Source organism: Nicrophorus vespilloides, unplaced genomic scaffold, assembly GCF_001412225.1.
Source record: "Nicrophorus vespilloides isolate i.1.1-1 unplaced genomic scaffold, Nicve_v1.0, whole genome shotgun sequence".
Classification (NCBI taxonomy): Eukaryota; Metazoa; Arthropoda; class Insecta; order Coleoptera; family Silphidae; genus Nicrophorus; species Nicrophorus vespilloides.
In genome coordinates, this window is record NW_017097567.1 from 22,746 (window position 1) to 46,414 (window position 23,669).

The 23,669-nt window shown below is 33.7% G+C and overlaps 3 protein-coding genes and 1 long non-coding RNA gene across 11 annotated transcripts; all 4 read right to left on the bottom strand.

The window, feature by feature from the left end:
• Nucleotides 1-394: 394 nt before the first annotated feature.
• LOC108560442 (SPARC) lies at nt 395-4,962 on the bottom strand. 2 transcript variants are annotated; one of them, XM_017917982.1, is made up of 7 exons: nt 4,825-4,962; nt 2,177-2,258; nt 1,914-2,109; nt 1,589-1,851; nt 1,322-1,524; nt 1,107-1,254; nt 395-1,054 (listed from the first exon to the last, which is right to left on the bottom strand). In XM_017917982.1, exons 2-7 carry the CDS (start codon nt 2,246-2,248, stop codon nt 992-994), a joined length of 945 nt encoding a protein of 314 aa, XP_017773471.1. In that variant the 5' UTR covers nt 2,249-2,258; nt 4,825-4,962; the 3' UTR covers nt 395-991. The 2 variants fall into 2 exon arrangements, with proteins under 2 accessions (XP_017773471.1, XP_017773470.1); XM_017917981.1 differs by having other exon boundaries at nt 2,177-2,261; nt 4,825-4,960.
• Nucleotides 4,963-6,074: 1,112 nt separating this feature from the next.
• Nucleotides 6,075-12,473, bottom strand: LOC108560439 (ras GTPase-activating protein-binding protein 2). Its single transcript, XM_017917974.1, has 5 exons — nt 12,149-12,473; nt 8,918-10,019; nt 8,669-8,858; nt 8,314-8,558; nt 6,075-8,237 (listed from the first exon to the last, which is right to left on the bottom strand). Exons 2-5 carry the CDS (start codon nt 9,947-9,949, stop codon nt 7,917-7,919), a joined length of 1,788 nt encoding a protein of 595 aa, XP_017773463.1. The 5' UTR covers nt 9,950-10,019; nt 12,149-12,473; the 3' UTR covers nt 6,075-7,916.
• Nucleotides 12,474-14,288: 1,815 nt separating this feature from the next.
• LOC108560428 lies at nt 14,289-18,156 on the bottom strand. Of its 5 annotated transcripts, none has more exons than XR_001890983.1 (14): nt 17,891-18,156; nt 17,430-17,522; nt 17,159-17,239; nt 16,879-16,968; nt 16,610-16,695; nt 16,369-16,424; nt 16,110-16,185; nt 15,869-15,924; nt 15,614-15,676; nt 15,368-15,418; nt 15,100-15,189; nt 14,826-14,915; nt 14,593-14,641; nt 14,289-14,397 (listed from the first exon to the last, which is right to left on the bottom strand). It is a non-coding gene; the product is annotated as an uncharacterized LOC108560428 (long non-coding RNA). The 5 variants fall into 5 exon arrangements; XR_001890984.1 differs by lacking the exon at nt 17,891-18,156 and adding an exon at nt 17,717-17,759; XR_001890987.1 differs by lacking the exon at nt 14,593-14,641.
• A 740-nt stretch (nt 18,157-18,896) lies between these two features.
• On the bottom strand, nt 18,897-23,449 carry LOC108560440 (RNA-binding protein squid). Of its 3 annotated transcripts, XM_017917976.1 has the most exons (7): nt 23,077-23,449; nt 21,146-21,186; nt 20,678-20,952; nt 20,468-20,599; nt 20,127-20,394; nt 19,439-19,501; nt 18,897-19,065 (listed from the first exon to the last, which is right to left on the bottom strand). In XM_017917976.1, exons 1-7 carry the CDS (start codon nt 23,259-23,261, stop codon nt 18,962-18,964), a joined length of 1,068 nt encoding a protein of 355 aa, XP_017773465.1. In that variant the 5' UTR covers nt 23,262-23,449; the 3' UTR covers nt 18,897-18,961. The 3 variants fall into 3 exon arrangements, with proteins under 3 accessions (XP_017773465.1, XP_017773467.1, XP_017773466.1); XM_017917978.1 differs by lacking the exon at nt 19,439-19,501 and having other exon boundaries at nt 20,223-20,394; nt 23,077-23,448; XM_017917977.1 differs by lacking the exon at nt 19,439-19,501 and having other exon boundaries at nt 23,077-23,448.
• Nucleotides 23,450-23,669: the final 220 nt, after the last annotated feature.

Sequence of the window (23,669 nt, forward strand, 5' to 3'; positions counted from 1 at the left end):
AATAATAATAATAAAAACGATGATCGCAAAATGTTTCTCGTCCATTTGATGATGATTGATCGCAACATTCATTACGCAACAAATATTACGAGTTCATGTCTCTACACGTTCGTGCACATGCAATTCGTTAATGCTTGGTTTGTTTAATTTCAACTTATATTTATAGAGAGAAAGGGAGAGAGAGAAAGAAAGATTTTAATAAACTGCCATAGAAATTGCCGACGGTATGAGCTGTTAAGTATGTTGCTCTATTTTTAGTTATGATTTTCCCGAACGAATCTCTCGTTACTTGCAGCAATTTCTATGGGTGCTTTTACGAGCGCTCCGCAATCGTTTATCGGTATTGCAGAGGAAAAACGTTGTCGTTCAATGCTGCAGATAGTAAAACTAAATGTGAAATGTTACATTTAATATGCACTTATCTTTGATTTACACAGCAGCTTCTGTTCTCTATTTATTTAAAGTTCGATACAAATTGTCATCAATAATAACTTTCTGTTCATAATGTGTTGTTTTCTTCAGAATAAAATACAAGTAAATTGTCAAGTTCTTAGCTCATTTGTTGGTCAATTGTTTTTTTATGAATAATATACTTTCTTTGTTTAACAATTACGTTCTCCTAAGTACTTGTACAAGTTACTTGACAATTAAATAGTAATTACTGTTTTATGAAGACGTATGGTAAAGTAATATTTAATGTTTATCTTTACAGTAAAAACGTACAAGTATATCTTTTAATTATGTATATTTATATATTATTTACAAATTTGTTATTTGTTTAAGTTTTGAAAGGAAACAATAATTATGGAAATAGAAAAATAAGGCAGTAGATTTGTTCAAGATCCGCAAATTGGATCCATTATTGTTAAGTTTCATTTAGCACCATCGCATTCGGCTCCACGTGTTTCGTATTAAACTAAGGATTTCGTTAGAAATAGTAGGAAAAATGTATATATATATAAAATAAAATGCTTTGGAATCGCGATCGAATCTAAACGGCATCGATCTCGTTCATGTTGTCCTCGAGTCTGTCGCATCTCTCTTCGATGTCGGTCTGCAAAAAGAAATGTTAATTGATGTCTTTAGCAAATTATAGTAGATCAAACCTCGTCGAGTTCCAAGCATGTAGCCCATTCGGTCAGAGTGATACGATGGTTGTTATCAGTATCGCATTGATCGAAGAACGGAGCGATGCAGTGTTCCAAAGCCATCAATGGAGCTTTGATTGGGAACAGTTCGTGACGAGAAACGGATCTGCAAAATATGCAATTAATATAGTTATGATAGTATTGAAGCAACATAATTTTAGGCTTAAACAGACCTATCATGAGGATGTCCGTCCAAATCGCACCACTTCCAGATCGCAGCGTTGGTCCACCTTCTGGTCATGTTCGTCTCGGCTTCCCTTTCCATCTGCAGGTAATGTTCTGGCAGTTCCTTCCTGTCGGCCAAATCCCTCATGATGTTGAAAAGCCAATCCCTCATTCTGCGTGGGAAATCGGCCATCTCCTCTTTGCGGCAGCTCTGAAAACCGAACACATCATATAGTTTTCACCGTTGTGTTTTCAATCATCGAATTGTTTATTACCGGCATATCCTTGCATTCTCCGTAGTACTCGATGTGGATGTGCTTGTACTCGTCTCCCTTACATCTCTCATCGGCCCTATCGCACCAACACCTCTGCTGGTAAACGGAGCAATCGGAGGTCCAGGTTTCGTTGTGGTTCGTGCACACCTTCCTGCGGGATTCCGTCTCCACCGGACAACTCTTGATGCAAACGCATTCAGCCTCTCCTAAATCATCTACTTCGCAGACTCTTCCGGCGCTGCAATGGACATTACCGCAAGGATCTACAAAATTCAAACAATTAATGATACAGTTATTTCAAAGAAACAATTGTAATTATACATACTCAATATCTTTGGGACGAGGTCATCCTCTGGCGGTATTTCCTCGGCGAATTCATCGGACTTCTTCAGATTGTCGAACTCGTCATCGGCCTCCATCATCTTGAAGAGGTCATCACCGTCAGCGTGGGTCAAGTCTACAGGCAAAGATTCGATCTTGGTGCCGGGCATGCGACGAATCTTCTTGTGTTTCCTCTTCTCCTGAAAAGAAATAAATTGTATAAAAACACAAAATTCAATCAAACTATTACGTTAAAAGACAACTTACCGGTTTTGATGCCTGCGCATCGCAAATGATGGCGGCCAAAACGAGCACCAGGACCAAAGTGCGGTACTTCATTTTTGTTTTGTTGCTGCACAAGAAAAAAATCAATTAATAATTTACATTTACTATAAAGAAAACGAGCTGTTAAACTGGTCTCTTCTTAAAGCTACAAGCGGTAGCCTCAAATTCGAAACATGTGTGAGCCATGTGTCTGAAAATGAATTTCAAAAAATAGATTTTTTCAGGTCTCTCGAATTTATGCTTTAACTATTATTTATTACTGCATGCATTTAAGATTTCGATTTAAATAAATATTTAGTACACAAATTTCGTGCTTATCTCATTACGTGATAGAGATTCCATGAAAGTTGTTGTTATATCATTGTTTATTTTAGAGTTATTCCAGATACATATTGTGCAATTTCCTGTAAAAAAAATAATAACCAAGTGCACCAAGCGATAAGTCCTCTTTTGTTTTAGTTGTTGATATTACACTCTAGATTCTTTCCAATTTCATTAATATTAAGATTACATTAGTTACCAATATCCTTTTGGTAACTAGGATACCGACAAGCATGTTTTTAGATTACAAAACATATTTGTTTGTATCCAAGAAGGCTGTCGACGATGACAACAACACTTGTGATAAGTGATTAGTTGAAAGCATAATTACTTAATCTTTTTGTTTTATATATTCTTAATGGCAATGTTATTAATTTTTTTTGTGCAATCCGTTCCGGATTTTGCCTCGTTATCATTGGAACTGGTTACATGGTAACCAAAAACAACTTCATTAATAAGCAGATAAGCCTTTTGCGTTTCTTTATATGTACATGCGTTTCTTTATATGTACATGCGTTTCTTTATATATGTATATTTTAAGAAGTTGCGTATGGTAAGAATTATTACAAAGAGAGTTTATAAATCGCTTGCAGGGAGATTCGGAATTAAATCGTCGGGGCTTTCGAAACAGGTTTTTTTTTCGCTCTGAAATATGGGACGTGACATCATTCCTATGGTCGAGGCGCAGATGGTTCAATTGGCTGCAATTATTGCCATCCGATAGGTCGCAATGGGTAAAAAAAATAAATAAATAAATGAAACGAAAACAATCGCGTTTGACGATGAAGCAAAATGGAGCGACATAAAACGACGACCGCATGTGTGGCATTGAGGCAAGATCTGATTTTGTAATCACGAAAAAGGGGTTATCGTGCAGAGGCGAAATCCAGAAAGATCCAATCGCTATAGCTCTCAATCATAATCATAATAATAGATGAAATAAAGAATGGTGTCATCGGATGATTATCGTTGCAGGTTTCCTGCCAGATCCGATAGAAGGAACGGATGGTAATAGCAAACACATTCGTCGCCCACACCATGCAACAATCCTTTCCTTTATGTGCATTTGTACACTTCGATAAAAGGCATTTGCTGCAACAGCAGGCTCTTGCGAATTTCTATTTGCGGCTGTTTTACTGCTTCTCTCGCCTCGGTAATTGTTATTATTGCATCTGCAGTAACGACCGTTCAGGGACTCTCAACATCAAAACCAATCTAAAAATACGCGCTCAAGTCTTAATTTGTTCACTGTTAAATCCATCGAATTCAATAACAACAAAAACAAGGGTTACGTAACCGCGCGTTTCTGGAACGGCACCCAAGTGTACCCAAATAGTCGTTTGTTTATCAATAAACATCTATTCCAGACGGTTTACGTAATTATTTACACAATATCTTCAATTTAAAGATTTCTTTACTTTACTTAACTCAAAACCAATACGCATCTTTCTTTTTTATAGACTGTTTTAGTAGATTAAAATTTCAAAAATAAAATTGTTAAAAACAGTGACTAACAAATGAATGTCAATTGAATTGCAAAGTAAGCTATGAAACAATTGCATTAAAATAGAAGTAAACTGCGTGAGTGCGGCCCACGTTTCAATAAAAAGTAAGAGCAAAAACAAACGTTCATTTTTCAAACAGATTGTTACTTAACAACGTTAATAAAACATACATAATTAAGTAAATATACATTTGCTGGTTCGTTAATTTAACTAAGAGTTAAACTAACATTCAGGATTGAAAATACGTATATGAGACTAAAACGTTATACTTCATCAGCGAAATTCGAACAGTATCATTTCAAATGCGAAAGCATTAATTTCCTTAAGTAATTTTTACAAAGAAAAATTTTTTTTTTCAAAGATTTAATTTACAATTAATATAAATTAAAGAAATTTTGTGTTTATTTCTTGATATTTCTCCTTACAAAATTAATTTTTTGAATTATTTAAATACATCAAATATTTTAATTTAATTTCGTTAATAAAACACTTTGATTGTTAAATATTGAAATGTTTTATTTTTCATAAGAAATAACTCAATAAAAATAGACTTTTTTAAAAAATATTTTTCATTATTTGTTAATTTTAGTTATAAAAATGTTGATATTTTTATTTTCAGTAATTATTTCAATAAATGTTTTAATTAATGAAACAATATACTTTAATTATTTATTATAGAATTTGTTGAAGAGAATTCCTTAAAATTATTTCATGTGATCACATTCTGTGATTAATTCTTCTTTGGTTTTGGAATGTGAAATACTTAAAAGAAAACCCTCTGTAATTAAGTCTGCAATGACTTACCAGTCAAGCAAGTTCCCTGCTGCTTCCTTCTCTACAACTCTGCGCCGACTTCTGCTGCTCTGCTTTGCTCTCTTCACCAGCTCACAGAAAACTGATTACTTCTGGATGCGAGCTCAGGTCATACATACAGAAACCAGATGCATACGCAACATACATTACTCTCCTCTCCTTCCTCCACCGCCGCCTCTTCATCATCCTGCACAACTCTATCCTTTTCAGTGGCGTGCGATTACGTAAGTCTCTGTAAAGGAAATTGATAAAACACTCAGTCTCGAATACTTCTAGAAGTTCTCGTTAAACAAGGTTACATTCAAACAATATGTATTAAACTTAATTGTTTGAATCTTATTTCAATAATAATTAAGTGAATAAACGATAAAATTTGTATTAAAAATTAAGTAATTAATCAAAAGTTATTTTATATAAGTTTGCATTAACATAAATTGAAATCAATGGTAAGTTGAAAAACTTTTAATTGTACTATTATGAAAAATAATGAAAGTTACGCCAATGGTAGATGTTGAAAAGACGTGATCATAAAGTATTATTCCTACTCTCGTCGTTTTTTCCCTATCAATTTATGAATGCACAAGTTCAGATTCAACTCCTTTTTTTTCCGCCTCCAGCGCGTCCCAATTTTTAATGGATAATGCAATGAACGACTTTACAAATGGACTTTACACATGTCCAATTCAAGCGCGATAAATCTCTTCGCGTGCCCCATTTACCATGCACTTCAATTGAGATCGCAAACTTACCTCAATTCGTGATTATAGAGCGAACATCTCACGACCTACAAACTTACTTAAGATCAAAATATTAATGAAAGTTTGAAATTCGCAAATGTTCTCAATTAATTTATGAAATGTTTGGAATTTAGTAAAAACAATTGAAATAAACACTACTGGGGATAATGCAAATACAAAGAAAAAAAGAATTGCACAAGGTGTAATGATGTTTGAGCGATAGAAATAAAAAGAAACTCGAAGACAATAAGAATTGCAAATTTCTATCATTTATTATCAAAGAAACGAATTAGTTTCAGCCTTAATGGAAATAGTTTTTTTTCTTCATCTTCATCATGCTCATATTTTCTTTTCTGTGTTTCATTTTTGCAACAAGTTTGTTTCCTTCTTCTTGATCCGATGTTGTTGTTATTGTAGTAGTTTGGTGTCTGTCCGTTGTTCACTTTAACTTGAACTAAATTTCGGCGCATTACGAGTTCGTACTTCGGTGGTGAGGACAATACTATAATGCTACAAAGTCTCAGTACAAGCTAAGTTTACATTTTTCTTTTCGAGGGGAAAAATATACGACAGAAAATTATTTAAAAAAAAAAACAAATAATAACGAGTTAGTTATTTAAATAGTGTAGTAAACCGTACAGTGGAACAAAATCATTTCCAGAAAGGGGGGAAGGTAAAGTAAACTTTCTCAACTCTCGACATATCTCGGTTTGTTTGAGTGGGGGAAAAATATTATAAATATTTATTTTGTTTTTAATGTATAAGCAAAAAAAAATGTAGCTTAAGTCACTGGATTGGCCATTAGTAGTTTTCCATTCGTATTTGTTTTTTTTTTGTAAATCTTGTTTGTTTTTTGTTTTATTATATAATAATAATAATAGTAGTGGAAAATAGTTACGAACATATTGAGGGGACGACGAATCGTTTCAATCGATAAATTCAACAGTTGCGTGTAAAAAGTAAAACTTAACCACTGCCATCGAAAATAATAATTAAAAAAAAAGAACATAATAATTAAATATTCATATAAAACATGTATATTACAAAAAATAATAATAATATAAATAATACAATAAGCGCAGTGGTTAGGGAAAACTTTAAGCCACATAAAACAGAAGATGTTGTGTAATTAAATTTAAAAAGTTAAGAAGATAGCTGAGAAAAGAAAAATTGTTGCGATTCTTTTTTCTCTCGATATATATTTGTTCCTCGTTGCTGTTTCCCCCCCGTTTCCGATACAAAAAATAATAATAATTAATAAAGAAAAAGAAGGGTGGACAATAATAATAAACAAAATATTTCAAAGAATAAAAATTGATTTTTTTTTGTTGCACAGGTAATGTAAAATATGACCAGCATCAAATCACTTCGTACACACAAACCATTTTTTCGTTTTCCGTATATTATCATTATTTTTTCATTACTCCTTATAGATTTTCTCCTTTTTGTTTTGTTTTTGTTTGTTTTTCTCTCTCCTTTCTTGATTTTCTCATTTGCCTGTCTAGTCATGGAAAACATTTATATTTCTCGCCACGTATTCATACACACTTTCGCTTTCAACTATACAAATATCCAGAGAAACAAAATGTATTCCGTTCGTTACATTCTTCATCTTTTTTTTTTTCAAATATTAAAAGAAAATCATAATTATCCAAATTTACATAAATGCACACACAGGAAAATCAATGTACCATCTTATTTAAGAGAATACAAATTTCAATTCGTGAAAATTTCCAGAAAAAAAAAATTATAATCGAGCACAGCCGAGAGAGGAAAGAAAGTCGAATTGCCGTGCGTGCTCTATAAATATGTATGTATATAAAAAAAAACAAAAATAAAGTTATCCCATAAGAACCATCTATGGTTTGAATACAAAACTTTGTATAATATGTAGAGTAGACTTATCTAATTAAACGGAGAGAATCCGTTTACGTGTGTTTGTGTATGTGTATTCTTTCTTTTTCTCTAAATTAAAAAAAAAACAAAGAAAATACTTGATTAATTAAAAAAAATATACGGAGAAGAGAGAAAAAAATAAATAGAATCCCTGAAATCTACATTTTCTGTAACTGAATTAATCAATCTCATCATCCCCCCTTAAAAACGTAAATATTCTCATTTTTATTATTATTACTTCTTTTTTTGTTTGTTGTTGTTTGTTTGTTTGTTTTGTTTTGTTTTATGTTTTGTTTCGCAAGTCACTATTGGCACCAATGTATCCATTAAACAGCTCTATATTCCAACCGACTTAAGAGAACACTGTACACATCCCACACACTATCCGTCCACACGAACTAGAATGATAAGTGTTTGTGTCCACCAGAGGCAGCTGAAGAATTTGATGGGCTAGCGACGGGTGGTGTATGTGTTGTTTGGGCCACGGTTCGGTGCCCCCCGGTTGTTTGGTCTGTTGCCGCCTCCGGTGGAGGCTCCGCCGCCACCGCCACCCATCGGTCCACCGCCAGCGGCGCCACCTCCCCTCGGTGGTCCGCCGGGCATACCGCCCACCCTTGGCCTTGGTCCGTTATTGTCCCTGGGCCGAGGTCCCATGTTGTTATCCATGCCACCTCCGACGCGACCGCCACCGTAAGGTGTGCGATCCTTGACCTTCTTCTCTTCAACGTTCAGGATAACGCTGTTCTTGTCGCTCGTCGAGAAGTAAATGGGCTAAAATATATAGCAACAAAGAATTAGAATTGTACAACAAATATTCATTTCAATTGCGAATGGAAGTATTGTATACCTTAGCCGCCAAACAATTTTGAACGTTGTTTTGAGTTTCATATGTGATAAAGCCGTAGTTTGGTGGAGCACGGGATCCGGGAGGTCCAGCCTTGGAGTTTGGTTTGCTGTGGATGCGCAAGTCGAGGATGTTTCCAAAGTTCGAGAAAATTTCTCTTAAATCATCCTCGGTGGCGTTGTGCGGCAAATTTCCCAAGAACAGTTGGTTGCTATCAGAAAAGTTGCCTTGCGAACGCCTGCGTTCCTCTGCAATTAAAAAATATTACATTATTATATGCACAAATATTAGTAATGTATTATGTATTGTGACGACTGAACGCGGTGCAAAAATAAATTTAAAATGAATTGGAACATACCAAAGTTGTTGCCGTCTTCATTCATGTTGTTCCTGATTGGTGGACCGCGAGCATCAGGGCGTGGCACACGCTGTTGAGGTTGTCCCGGGCGTGGGTTGCGATTGTTGTCGCCCCTGTTGTTCCTAGGCTGGTTCATATTATTGACGACTCCCTGTTGCATCTCACGATTTTCGAAACGGTTAACTGAGGGCTGTGAATGAGAATAATTAGATTTGATGACATGAATTTAGTGGAATTATTTGTATTTACCGGCGATATGGATTTCGGTGGTTGGGTCGTCGGGGTCACGTTGATCTGAGTAGCTGCGGCGTAACCCACGCTGCTTCCGGTCTTCAGCAAATTAGCATAGGTTTTTGGTTCATTTGAAGTGGGTTCGGTGATGATATCCACCTGTTCCATTTCCACAGCCTGACTCTCGACGTAGTTGTCGGCGTTGTCACCAGCACCCTCCTCGATGGGTTGAGGGATTTCTTCGATGGGAGCGGCAGGTACAGGAGCGGGCACTTGTCCAGGGATCATGGGCGCAGGTTGCATAACAGACATCGGAGCGGCGTTCATGGGTGGTGATTGACCGGCGGGGACGTGCTGCGGCGGCATGTTTGGAGCCATAACGGTCATCTCATCAGGATGAACAACTCCGTTGACCGTTGGCATCGGCTGTGGTGGCTGCATAACGTGCGGAGCAGGTTGGGCATGGTGATGCTGTGGAACTGGAGCGATGTTACCAGGCAATGGAGCGTTGTTCGGGCTGTAGGGGTACGGAATAGGTTGCTGATTGATTTGAGTCATCTCAATTGATTGAGCGGGTCTCTCCTGACTCAGCTCTTCCTCCGTGTCCGAACGGTTCTCGTTCTCGCACTCCTCGTCGGAGATGATCTCGTCCTGATAGCGGAAGATATCATTGTGTACATAGTACTTCTTGGGGCTCTGTGCGGCCAAGACGAAGGTCTGGGTAAACCTTCTCATGGGTTGCCCAGCGTTGGACAGCTCCCCGGTCACCTGTACGACGACGCCGTTTCCAAGAGTGGATTGCGAGTCCACCTGCGCGATTTTAGCGTGACAGTCTTGGAAGTTCAACTGTTGGATCTTATGATGGATCTGCTTCTGCCCAATCATGGGACTGGTCTCGCGGTTGGGCGGGTCCAAACCTCCATGGACAAAAGAGGATTGGTTGTTGTAAAAACGGTGCAGATGCTCTGGTGCCCTGTTCAACAGGGTATAGTACTGTCGGACAAACTCCCGTCCAACGCTATCGGGAGATGGGGGGGCCTCCATTACCATTCCTGATTGCGAAATGATTATGTATCAAATTCAAATACTCGCAAAAGTTTTATTCGGTGCACTTTGATACCTGCAACAAATCAATTACAACCATACATCAAAATCAATTTTGGCAGACTCCTAAAAATAGATGTATATAGCAATAGCATTACGCAATATTTTATACTATCAAGATCAATTAGAAATGTAACGTTGCTTAAACAATGTAATTTTCAATTCAATTTAAATCTGTTTTAATTGAGTACACAAATAATCAGAGTTAAATTCAGCTATAAAATAAATTTTGGATTTCCAAAACAGAGAAGATCGATGTTACAAAATCCTTTCATAGCATTTCCAAGAAAAACTTATGAACTTTAGTTATAGAAGCAAATATTAACTAAATTGATTTGAAATGACTAGCCTGAACTTAAAACGCTTATCAAATGATGTAATTCTTATCAATAGATCTAGCGTGCCATTTCATTGTCTCGCAAAAATCGAAACGAACGATGTTTTCCAAGATCAAGGTTCTCTTCAAAAGCAAACATAAACAGAAAAAAAAATAGTATTTTCTTAAACAGTTAGTATTTAAAAAGTTGGTTTAACATATAAACTAAATAAATGTTAGTCTGAAGATGAAAACGTTTCGCCTTGGGAAATTGTTATACAAAAATAGAAAAGCATCGTAAAATACTTCGCAAAGTGTAATTAAAGAAATCGGTTACCATCAGGTAGCTCCGTTTGTTAAACATTTTTTTTTAAGGAACCCACGCCAAGGTCAGTAGACGCGATCGTGCGTCGTTCAAGATCAACGAAATCAGTCTGCAATAACTTTCTGAAATATTTTGAAACTGCTGATTTTTACAGCGTCTAAATTGATAACAGTACTGATTAATCAGCAAGAAGAGAGGCCATTCATGCGGCATGTTTACGATTGCAGAAACTACCTGTTTATCGAGATGATGTCATACCATTTGTCACCAGACTCTCTCGCCGGCCTAAAAAAGCCGATCTGACACAATCCATTATTTTGGCTGCTATTCAACAACAACAACAACAAAGAGCACGAATTGCTCAATATTAAAATCGTTAATTGTGCATCCACCACCTCCACCTACGCTTCACAAGGCAAAGTCAACGCACCAGAGGCGTAAACAAAACGCCTCTCCAAACCCCGCCCAGCTGCACCGAATTGCATTGTTAACATTGTTTTTGTTTGCGTCTCGAAATAAACCGATTAAGATTGCAGCTGATAAAGGTGAAAATTTGTTGTTTTTTTTTAATATAAAGGCAAAACAGAGTTGAACAGAAGAAACTATGAGGGTGTCGGTTGAGGGGGGGGGGTGGTCCGGAAGTAAATAAGATCAGGTAACCCCTTGAAGTGAAAAAATAAAAATCAAAATGGCGGATGCGGCTAAAATTTGCACCACCATCTTGTGTGAATTACAGTGGTGAATTTTTATACGCCACAATCATCTGATCTTATTCTCTCTTAATCTGGGCGTGCTTGTCCAAGGGGAGATGGTCATGCCTGTCCGGAGGTGCATTTGCCAATTGCATGCATTGTGATTCAAATGAAGTTTTGCAATTGCAATTGAGGCATTGTTGCACAATGCAAATGCAATAACATCATATGAGGGAGACAACAATAACAACAACAGTTTTGTTTTGTTCTCTCTGTGAGTGGGCCCAAAAGGATATACTGCATTGAAGACGGCAGTATGCTTGCTTGCATCCAAAATGTACGTGATTTTTTGCCTAGCTTCAACAAAAAGAAGACCAAAGGTGATTATAATGATGATTAATTTGGCATCTCTTAGCTCCAGACATCTGCAAGCGATGATTTTCTGTTTTGAGATCCGGGGAAATCACCGGTCCTACCATTTCGGCAGTATTTGCAAACAATGGGGGGGAAGGTTAAGACACCTCTTGATAGCGGTCTCTCAGCACATGGAGGAAGCGCGGATCTGTGTGTGGAGAATCGCGAACGCTGCTCTGAGGAGAACCCAATCGATGAGGGGACCTTCGAAAGGCCTTTGCTCCTTTCCTCATCCTCTTTTTTTCTTTTTCCCCTTCATCATCCTGTTCTTCGCCGCCGCCGCCACCTCTGCAGCGGTTGGATAAACCCCAAGCATGAGAATGCCCATGGCACAACACATCCATCCAACATTGCGGATGGAAAATGCTGCCGTTTTTTGAATAGAGAATTGCACTTACCTCTTATATCAATGGACGGTATCGAAGAACATCAACTGCTTCCACCGGCACTAAGAAATGCACTGAAACGTCGAACAGAAAATGGTATTCAGGAATCGCCGCAAGTGAACAGCACAGGGTGTATACTTCATATATTTTCTGTCGTTTCTGATGTGATACACTGCCACTGCAGCGCTACAGTCTCCCCACTGCCATTTTGTTAGCCTCGACACTCCCCCAAACTTCCGCCCTCGAGGCTAAATAACGAACACTACGCTTGCGCCAACGACGCCGCTTCCGCCAGATGTTTGAATGAAATCCCGCGAAAACTACTATTTACAAAACTATTGTAGACTTAATAACCAACAGAAAATAATATTATCTTCGTTTAATAGTTTCATTCGAAAACATGTTTATATTAAAAAATAACCATCAATTATATTATTTAAAAAAAAAAATCAATAATGTTCCATACATGAATAATTTAAAATCGGTGAGATGCAATAATGAAATTAACATTAAATAAATAGTTATTATTTCTTTAATAATTGCATTAAATATAGATATTATATTCGACAAGAATATTTTTAATATGTTAACAATTAACAAACGCTATATAAAAGTCAATGTATTATCTACACACAATTACAACTGAATTAAATCCACTTTATGAGTGATTTTATTCCTTCGTTATTTCTATTGAGAGAATTGTATAACATATCAATTCAATAAAATGCAGAGTAATTGCATTCTTCTATAAATGAAAGCTTTTGTTTTTGTTCCATTTATCATAGCAACGCAGTATTGTTTCTTTTAATATTGATTTTAATTAGTGTTAATAATTAACGAAAAATTCAATTTCAATTGTAATTAAAAATTGAAGAAAAATGTTCATTATATTGATTAAATTAATAGATTGGTGAAGATTCAAAGAATATTATATTTACTTTTATTATCAATACAATACAAGGGAAATCTTAAGCCTAAGAATAAAGATTTAGGTAGAAGTCACACTTTAATTAGTGTTAATAATTAACGAAAAATTAAATTTCAAATGTAATTAAAAATTGAAGAAAAACGTTCAATATATTGATTAAATTCATAGAATTGGTGAGGATTCAAAGAATATTATATTTTATCTAAGTTAAGGACATTTCCTTTTATTATCAATACAAAACAAGGAAAATCTTAAGCCTAAGAATAAAGACTTAGGTTGAAGTCACACTTTAATTAATGTTAATAATTAACGAAAAATTCAATTTCAATTGCAATTAAAAATTGAAGAAAAACGTTCATTATATTGATTAAATTAATAGAATTGATGAGGATTCTAAGAATATTATATTTTATCTAAGTTATGGACATTTACTTTTATTATCAATACAATACAAGGGAAATCTTAAGTCTTAGAATAAAGACTTAGGTAGAAAAGTCTTTATTCTTAAACTTAAGATTTGCGTTTATCGACCTTTCTACCTAAGAAAGGTATCCTCATTTCTTTTTAGCTTTAGTCAATAAAGTTCTAGTGAAATTTAACATCTGTTTTCTACCTAAATTACGGAAAATATTTCACAATGGAAGTTAGGAGAATTGTTATTTTCAACTATGTTGAATAGATTTTACTGTAAAGCTGATTTCATGAACAAGTACCCTCTTCCAGACAAAAAATCCATGTTACAAAGATGGAAATTCTTTAACCTTTTCCAAGAAATAAGACCAAAACTAATTGATTTCATCGATTCTAAAAATACCTAAGAAAAGGTCAACACATTCCAATACAATTATTTAAGCTTTCAACAGATTATACTAAATATACAAGAAAATTGTCTCATTGTACAATAGTCAATATAGAAATGGAACAGATTGTATTTGGAATATGAATGAAATATGTATTTTCATCTTATGGAAATGAGCATTGAGCAAATCAATTGCGAAACAGTAAATTGAAATTGTGATTAAGTTTATTCAAATGAATTCATTGTGATGTGATTTTTTAAAGTATTAATAATTGCACTTGATTGCTCTTTGATGCAATGAATAGCGAGTAATCAAATTAGGTCCAATAATTATTCAACATGTTCGTGGGTTGGGGATCAAGGTTTTAGGAAATGCGAGATTGCGGCGACCGCATCTGTGTCGACAGATAGACATTAAGACATCATTATTATGTAATAATTTATTTTATTTTTATTCAATCTTCCTGTAAATATAATATCAATATTATTGTGTATATACTTTATCCATTGACGATTCCCTGAAGACCATAAATTCTGTAATAGAAAAAAAAAACATCGTATTAGTAAAATATTTTCAACTAAACAATATGTTAAGAAATCATTAATGAAATGCATCAGTTAAATTTGGTATAGAATATCTTCAACGATAATCAGAAGCAGAACTGGATGAACAGCATCATTTGCGTTTCTTAACAAAGTTGTTGTTAACTAATTTATAATAATAATTACCTTCAGGGTATTGATCAATCCTTGTGAATGTATAAAAACGAATGAAATTCTGTAATGAAAAAAATCGGTTTAATTTGTCTTCTTACATTTGATTGAAAGTATGTCTTGTATAAAGAAATATCAGACAAAATTGGTATAAAGTATCTTCAATGATAATCAGAAGCAGAACTGGATGAACAACATCATTTGGAATTATTAAATTAAGATTTAATACAATTTTTCAATATGATTACCTAAACTTAATGTATGGATTACATTCTTCGAAACACAATGAGGTAACTTAGCAAGTTTACATCTTACGATAGACAAGGTAGTTTAAGAACCTGAAAGACACATTTTGCTTTAATAATATGATAAATACGTAAAGTTTCTTTAAACTGAATAATAATTGTATCAGACAAAATAGGTATAAAGCATCTTCAATGATAATCAGAAGCAGAACTGGATGAACAACATCATTTGGAATTATTAAATTAAGATCTAATACAATTTGTAAAACATAATTACCTAAACTTGATGTATGAACTACATCCTTCGAAACACAATGAGCTACTTTAGCAAGTTTACATCTTACGATAGACAAGGTAGTTTAAGAACCTGAAAGACATATATTGCTTTAATAAAATGATAAATACGTAAAGTTTCTTTAAACTGAATAACAATTGTATCAGACAAAATTGGTATAAAGCATCTTCAATGATAATCAGAAGCAGAACTGGATGAACAACATCATTTTGATTTGATTAAACAGTAATAATTATAAAATAAAGTCTACCTTTTTCTATAATAAATTAATCGTAATCATCGATCTTTTGATGTTGTATATCTGTAAAAAGAAAAGAAAAAAAATTAATAATCTCTTCTGGTTCAATTTTCTGTGCGTTTAATTGTGTTCAAATTGAATCAGACAAAATTGGTATAGAATATCTTCAATGATAATCAGAAGCAGAACTGGATGAACAACATCATTTAATAAAAGTTATTATATTGAGTACGTTAAACATAAACATATAATCATTACCTAATTCCTGTTTTTGCAATGAGTTCTTTTCCCATATATGAAGTGTTTCAGTTTGTGGACAGGCTAAAAATATAAAAAAAAATAATCGATTAGAAATATATTCCATGTATGCAAATTCGTATTGATTTCAAGTGAATTTAATCAGAAAAGTTTGGTATAGAATATCTTCAATGATAATCAGAAGCAGAACTGGATGAACAGCATCATTTAAAATTGGTTTAGTTCAAAGAGAATATAAAGAAAAAGTATAATTACCTATTCTTATCATTTATCTTAGTTTGTGTGTCTTAAGATCAAGAAACTTGTTGAATCTGAAAAAGAAACATCTTTTAATAAAATGATAATTCAATTTATTTCTTATTTTATTGATGCATTTGATTGAATCAGACAAAATTGGTATAAAGCATCTTCAACGATAATCAGAAGCAGAACTGGATGAACAACATCATTTAGAATTATTGAATTAAGATTTAATACAATTTGTAAAGATAATTACCTAAACTTGATATATGGACTACAATGAGTTATCTTGGCAAGTTTACATCTTTGGACAAACAAGGTAGTTCAAGAACCTGAAAGACATAGCTTATTTTAATAATATGATAAATACGTAACTTTTCTTTAAATTGAATAACAATTGTATCAGAAAAGTTTGGTATAGAATATCTTCAATGATAATCAGAAGCAGAACTGGATGAACAGCATCATTTAAAATTAGTTTAGTTCAAAGAGAATATAAAGAAAAGTATAATTACCTATTCTTATCATTTATCTTAGCTTGTGTGTCTTAAGGTTAAGAAAGTTGTTGAATCTGAAATAGAAACATCTTTTAATATAACAATAATTGAATTTATTTCTTATTTTATTGATGCATTTGATTGAATCAGACAAAATTGGTATAAAGCATCTTCAATGATAATCAGAAGCAGAACTGGATGAACAGCATCATTTAGAATTATTGATTTTAGTTTTAATAAATTTGCAAAACATAATTACCTTTAGTTGCTATATGGACTACATTCTTCGAAACACAATGAACTATCATAGTAAGTATACATCTTAGAAGAAGGTAGTTCAAGAATCTGAAATACAAATTCTCTTTTAATAATATTATAAATACATAACGTTTCTTTGAATTGATGAATTATTATATCAGACAAAATTGGTATAGAATATCTTCAATGATAATCAGAAGCAGAACTGGATGAACAACATCATTTGGAATTATTAACTTAAGATTTAATACAATTTTTCAATATAATTACCTAAACTTGATGTATGGACTACATTCTTCAAAACACAATGAGCTACCTTAGCAAGTTTACATCTTAAGATAGAAAAGGTAGTTTAAGAACCTGAAAGACATAGCTTGTTTTAATAATATGATAAATACGTAACGTTTCTTTAAACTGAATAATAATTGTATCAGACAAAATTGGTATAAAGCATCTTCAATGATAATCAGAAGCAGAACTGGATGAACAACATCATTTTAGTATAAATCTTATCTGAATTACTTAAATTAGAAAAATATATTATAGTTACCTTTTAAAACTATATTCATCAAGAATCATATCAAGTTAGATATGTTTGTCCTAATCTAGTTCGAAAATGAAATTTCAGAATCTGCAATATAAAAATTATGTTAACAAAACTGCTGAATTCTTAATATTTTTAATAGTATTGAGTCGAATATAAATCAGACAAAATTGGTATAAAGTATCTTCAATGATAATCAGAAGCAGAACTGGATGAACAACATCATTTAACAAAATATGAATAAAAATAAATATTTACAATAAATAAAAACAATTACCTTTCTAACAAGTATAGACCTACTATTGATTAGATTCAACTCCACCACCTACACAAGATTGCACACTTCTGTAAACATGGATAGTTTCTAAATCTGCAATAGAAAAGACTTATTACATATTTTTAAATTAACATCTTCATCATATTAAATTGATGTAATCATTTAATCAGATAAAAATGGTATAAAGCATCTTCAATGATAATCAGAAGCAGAACTGGATGAACAGCATCATTTAATACAAAAATATAATAAGAAAATAAACTTAAAAAGTACAATATATTAATTACCTTTTTAAGTAAAAGTTTGATTTCGCTTTCATTTATATGAACACCTGCAATATATAATAAATGTCCCAGCTGATGTTTAATTTTCTTTTGATACAGACAAAATTTAGAAGAGAAAAGATAGTCTGAATCAAAACTGGATTTATATAGAAGTAAAAAAAAATTGGTTCTAATTACCTCTTTTTATTTTGTAGAAAAGATGAAAACGTATTTCGTTTTCACTGAACAAAAATAAGTTCAAGAAGTCCTGAAATGTGAAAACAATTTTGAGAAAAGAAACATATTAGTAATGAATGAATCCTCTCATTATGCGTGAGGTATTTGTATTTTGCAAAAGGGGATTTTCCCATCACCACACCCCAAAAAAGAAATTATGTGTGCATCGTATACAGATAGATATCATTTATTTATATTGAAAAAATCAGTTTTATTATTTTTCTTTCATATTTTTTTGTACATTGGCATTACAATAACTTGCATACTTTATTTATTCAATGAAATTTGAGAAAGAGAGAGAAAAAAAAAGAAGAGAAAAAAAAACAAAAATATGTAAAGAATACAAAATTAAAGAATTATATAAATTAAAAGAAATAAACACACAATAATAGATGTAATATATACAAAATATTTTTTTTTTTAATTAAACACGGAAGAAGTGCAAAAAATCTCTCAGCACTTGTACAAAATACAAATAATCACTTAAACACTAGTCATTAAGATAATAACTAAAATTAATAATATTAAGGAAGATGTCCGATATCATGATAATGCGAAAAAACTATTATAAATATCAAAATTAAACTAAAAGACAATTCTTTTTCATCGTTTAGCCGTTTGCTTTTGTTATTATTACTCTTTAGTGTTGTTTTGTTGTTGTTGGTTTATCTTCAAAAACGAAAGTGAAAAGATATAAATATACTAAGAGAGAACGAGAAACGGAGGCAGCGGCGACTGGGGGTGGGCGGTCGATCCTCCCTGCTAAGTGTATAGCAGCAGTAGTAGCAGCTCAGCGCCGCTCGTTCGCATTTTTCTTTCTTTGTTTGTTTTATTTCTTTCTTTCTTTTTTTTTTTATAATGGAATGACTTAAATTAAACTATTTTCGTATTGAATTGAATTTTATTTTGAAGGATGAGATGAATTCTGCAAAAATCGAGAAAAGGGAATACACGTCAGCGAAATTTCTTTTTTTTCTTTTTTGGCGTTTGATCCGATGATATCGAACTTACCAAGTACTGATCACAAATTTATTAATAGGGCTGGTGTCTGCGACCGCCGCCACCACCACCACCGCCGCCGCCGCCACCCCTCTGCTTGCCGCCTGTGTAACCGCTACCACCGCCGTTCCCAGATCCTGAAAAATTAAAGAAAAAAGAACAAACGTTACTACCATGCACTGCACGAATTCAATTGGGTTAAGCACATAGAAAATGTATATTTGTAAACTAGAAACAAAAATATTTACAGTATTATATTATTATTAATATTATAATAAGGCAGAGGAGGTTATTATTATTATGAGAGAGAGAATTGGTTTCATCGTTTCCATCTTTTCTTTTCTTTTTTAGAAGCTACTTGTTTCATTTTTTTTTGGTGTGTAGTGTGTGTGTGTGTAAGGTTGGTTGGTCTTGTGGAAACAAAATAAAAAGTTAAAGAAAATAATAATGTAAATAAAAATAATAATTCTAAGGAGAAATCACGAGCACATTTTTAAATGATTTCAATACCTTTGACGCGATTGCCACTGCGTCCACCTCCGTAGCCGCCATCATAGTTACCGTAGCCACAATCTGCATCCGCACAACAAAATTAATTAGGTTGATTTTCAAGTAAACGAAAAAAGAAATAATAAATAATGGAAAATTAAAAGAAAAAAAATTAAATATATATATATGAGAAGCTTGAAATTGAAAATCATAATTATGAGATAGATATATATATATATGTGAAAAACTAAATCCATGCCGAAGGGTTGTTTTAGGTAAAAAAAAATGAATGGAAAACACATTATGAAATTGGTTTCAACAAATGCTTTATTCAAGCTTAGATATTTCACAATGTCTTTCCATATAAAGGTCAACATGCAAAAATAATAGTTATTATATAGGAACAAAACATGTTTTGTTTTTTTTTTTTTAAATATTGTATATATGTATGTGCAAATACTCTGCTGTTGGCTTAATTACAAAATCTACGTTGGCATGCAGTAACGGCAGATGACGGCAGCACTCACTATATTTATGTGTATGTTCATATTATTTGAAAAAAAAAATATGTGGAAAAAATATCTTTTGTTCTTAAATTTTCATTATTATTTTTAAATGTTTTGTATATATATCAAGAAGTTGTATCACGCAAATGTCCTACTGAACGCCAACGCTACTTATATAACTTAATGCCTGTTAGAGTATTTACCATAATTGCCATAGCTTGAGTAGTCGTAGCCTCCGTATCCACCATATCCACCTCCGTAATAATCATAGCCTCCTCCGTAGCCGTCATAGCCACTACCATATCCCTGGCCATAACCGCCGTATGCACCATATCCTCCTTGGTTGCCCCAGTTCTGGTTGCCACCGTAGTTACCCCTTCCGCGGCCACGACCACCTCCACGGGCCATACGTCCACCGCCGCGCATGTTTCCCATGGCATCAGGTTTTGGTGTAGCTTTTTTCACATCGACCTACAACAACAAAAAGCAAATACACACATAAGACATCTTGCAAAGTAAATGGGAAAACCACAGCAATATTTACCTCTTTATCATTGATGGTCTGTTTGGGCGCCTTCAACAGCTCGTTGACTACTTGCTCAGATTCGAAGGTAATGAAGCAGAATCCCTTGCGTTGATTCTTAGTCTTGTCGAATGGCATCTCGACTTCAATGATCTAAACACAAACAGGAAACAAACGAATTTGCAATTAGCAAACGGTTTCGACAATCTAACAGCAGCAGCAAACACTTACAGTTCCAAACTGGTTGAAGTAATTCTTGATATCATCGTCGCTGATTTCCGTCGTCAAGCCTCCGACAAAAATTTTACCGTGTCTAGCTTTGGCTTTCTTTGGGTCAACTTTCTTGCCATTAATTACGTGATCACCAGCTGCGACAACTTTGTCAATGGCCTCTGCGTTATTGAAAACAATAAAGGCAAATCCACGAGACCTTCCTGTCGTAGGATCAGTTTTCACATTAATACTTTCAATATCACCGTATGTGCCAAAATGATCTCTAAGTTCCTCTGCGAAAGTTCAATAACATTAGTAAAAAAATATATATATAATTTTTCAAAATCACAACTCTTCACTCAATTGACATCTCCATCAGGTTCTTAATAAACTTGGTAAACATTTCTTAAATAATGTTTACTCAATCAATGATGAAAAAGTCAGTAGAGATGATAATTGGATTATATGGAGGAAATGAATACTCACTGTCTGTGGTCTCCCAGCTCAAACCTCCAACAAACAATTTCCTGTGAACAAAAATGCAACAAATTAATACCAAAGTTAAGAAGAACCACTAAAAGAAGTTGTTGTATTTATCTTTAGGAGGCATTACTTGGATATAATATAATTTTATAAGAATAATGCTCTGAATAGAATAAATTACATTTTTAAACTAGTTCAAAAAAATACAAAATTACAAAAAAATATTAGCAACGGCAAAATGAACTGATCCTAGTTCAATCAAATGGATCTGCAATCTTTGAATGTGAATCTGTAAGTTTAGAAGTGATCTGCAAAAATTTTACAAGAGAGAGAGAAAAAGGTAATAATTCCAAAGTGACAAAAACTCTTTTAGAAAAATAATAATTATAAATAAAATAAAAAGTGATATTTAAATATATATATGCTTGGCTTGAGAGCCCAATTATTGAGATTTCTGTATGTTAATGTAACTATTGTTGTTACTAGATAGGGTTGGCAGTGGAGGTGCCCAAGGATAAATACCATGGGTCCCAAGAAGTCCTCGTCCCCCTCGTCTGTCCTTCCTTTCTAGGATAACAGCATACACCTGTCGGAAAGGAATCCTGGTTAATTCATAGACATCGCTAATTAACCCTGCCAGCCTACACCGCCCATTGAACGATCCGATTTTTAAAGATTGTTACAGAATTACATTTACAAATTTTCAATAATTATAAGAAACGTTTTTTTGAATATATATATAAAAATCACTGAAAAAATGCTGAAAAGTTCTAAAAAAAGATAAATCGTTACGACTTTATTTACAATTAACCATCAATGAATCAAGAGATCATTTTACAATAAATTTACTTAAAAATTAGCCCCCCTTTGGCGCAAAACTGTCTTCATGTGATTTGAGTATAAGTATCAGTTACCAGTAAGTAAAGCAATTTAAATCAATGATAGTACGGATTATCATTATGATTACAAGTTTACAATGTTCAGAGAGAAAAGAATAATACCAAAAACGAAGCTGAAAAGAAATGCTTGTGATTAAGATTGATAAGGGATAACAACCTAGAGAGAAATTGTGATTTTTCTTTTATCATGGGGGCAAACTCCTCGATCTCGATTAAATGAAGCTGTTTACAAGAGTAATTTCAATAATATAAACACCTAACAATTACAATGGTAAATTAAATAGAAGACAACGGGGCTTGATTTAAATTGCTTTTAACTTGTATATGGAAGATTTTGTGAATTTGTTGATAAATATAATTGTTATGTTTATATCAATTTGTTTTGGTTTAGATTGTTTATCAATGAGAGTGTTTTCTTCAGGCTTATCTATGACTGAACAGTTTTGTGCTTGGGGGGAGAGAACGCATCGAGATATCAAAAAAAATAAAATGGAGGGAAATAATTACAGAGCTACTAATAATTAAACTAATCGATATTACAATTATAAAACCAGTAAATTATGTACATTCAGAGAGGCAAATAATAATAATAATAAGTATATATAAAAAGAGAAAAACAAAGTCGGCTACAGCGATCGAAAATAACCGCTTGAGGTGCCGCCATTTTCTTCAGAGCCGAAGCATCATAAATAGCGTCGGTCTTTAGCTATGTATTATTTTGGCGTAGCGAACCCAAATTTACGGTAAAAATCGAAATGGTCTCGAATCAAATGAAGTCGTTTGCGCTGAACTATCTGAATTACTGATTGATTTCCATCGTTATTTCAGTGATGCGAGCAGATTCAGAGCGAGAATGCGGCCGGCATTTTAGTTTCAGAGAGATAGACAAACAAAACAACACAGAGACAGACAGATCAATCTATCTATGCACTTGTGTGTGTGTATATATATATATATGAAAACTTACTTTCGCTTTGTTTTGTTGAACAAAACTCAAAATATAAACAAATGTAATAATTGTAAAAAGTGATTTACCTGTCGTCGTCGCGGCCTGGGGCGTCGGCACTGCCGCTGTCAGCCGGAGGTGCGTCTCCACCGCCTCCACCGTTTTGTTGTTGTCCGTTCATCTGTTCGTCTAGGGCAAAGTTTTGATCAGTCTTCACGTCCTGTGAGAAGTCCTCATCACCGTTTTCCATCTTGGTTTCCTGATTGTTAGCCATATCTACTATACTGTTCCTTAGATAAAATACGTCCGATCTGTAACTTTTCGCTCTCTACAACACTCCCTCCTCTACCAAAAATCGACCAAATTTTAACCAAAAGAGTAAAAACGCTGATACACGTCTACTCTCGACCGTAGCGAAAAGCGAAGAGACACCCGGAACACACTCGAACTGACTTCTGGGAGTTGAATGGCGTCTGTTGGCTCGACCAATCGTATTTAAGCATCGGGCGGATGTGGGTGTGGGCGCGCATGCGTCCATCCACTCGAACTTACGGAGGGAATTTCGAATCGTTAAAATACCATAAATGCTTTGTTTCCAATTCAGGTAAACGATTTTCCCTCCATTATTGGGAAAACTTTCCACTGTGCAATGGAATTTTCTCCGCTATTTCCTAAACCGAAA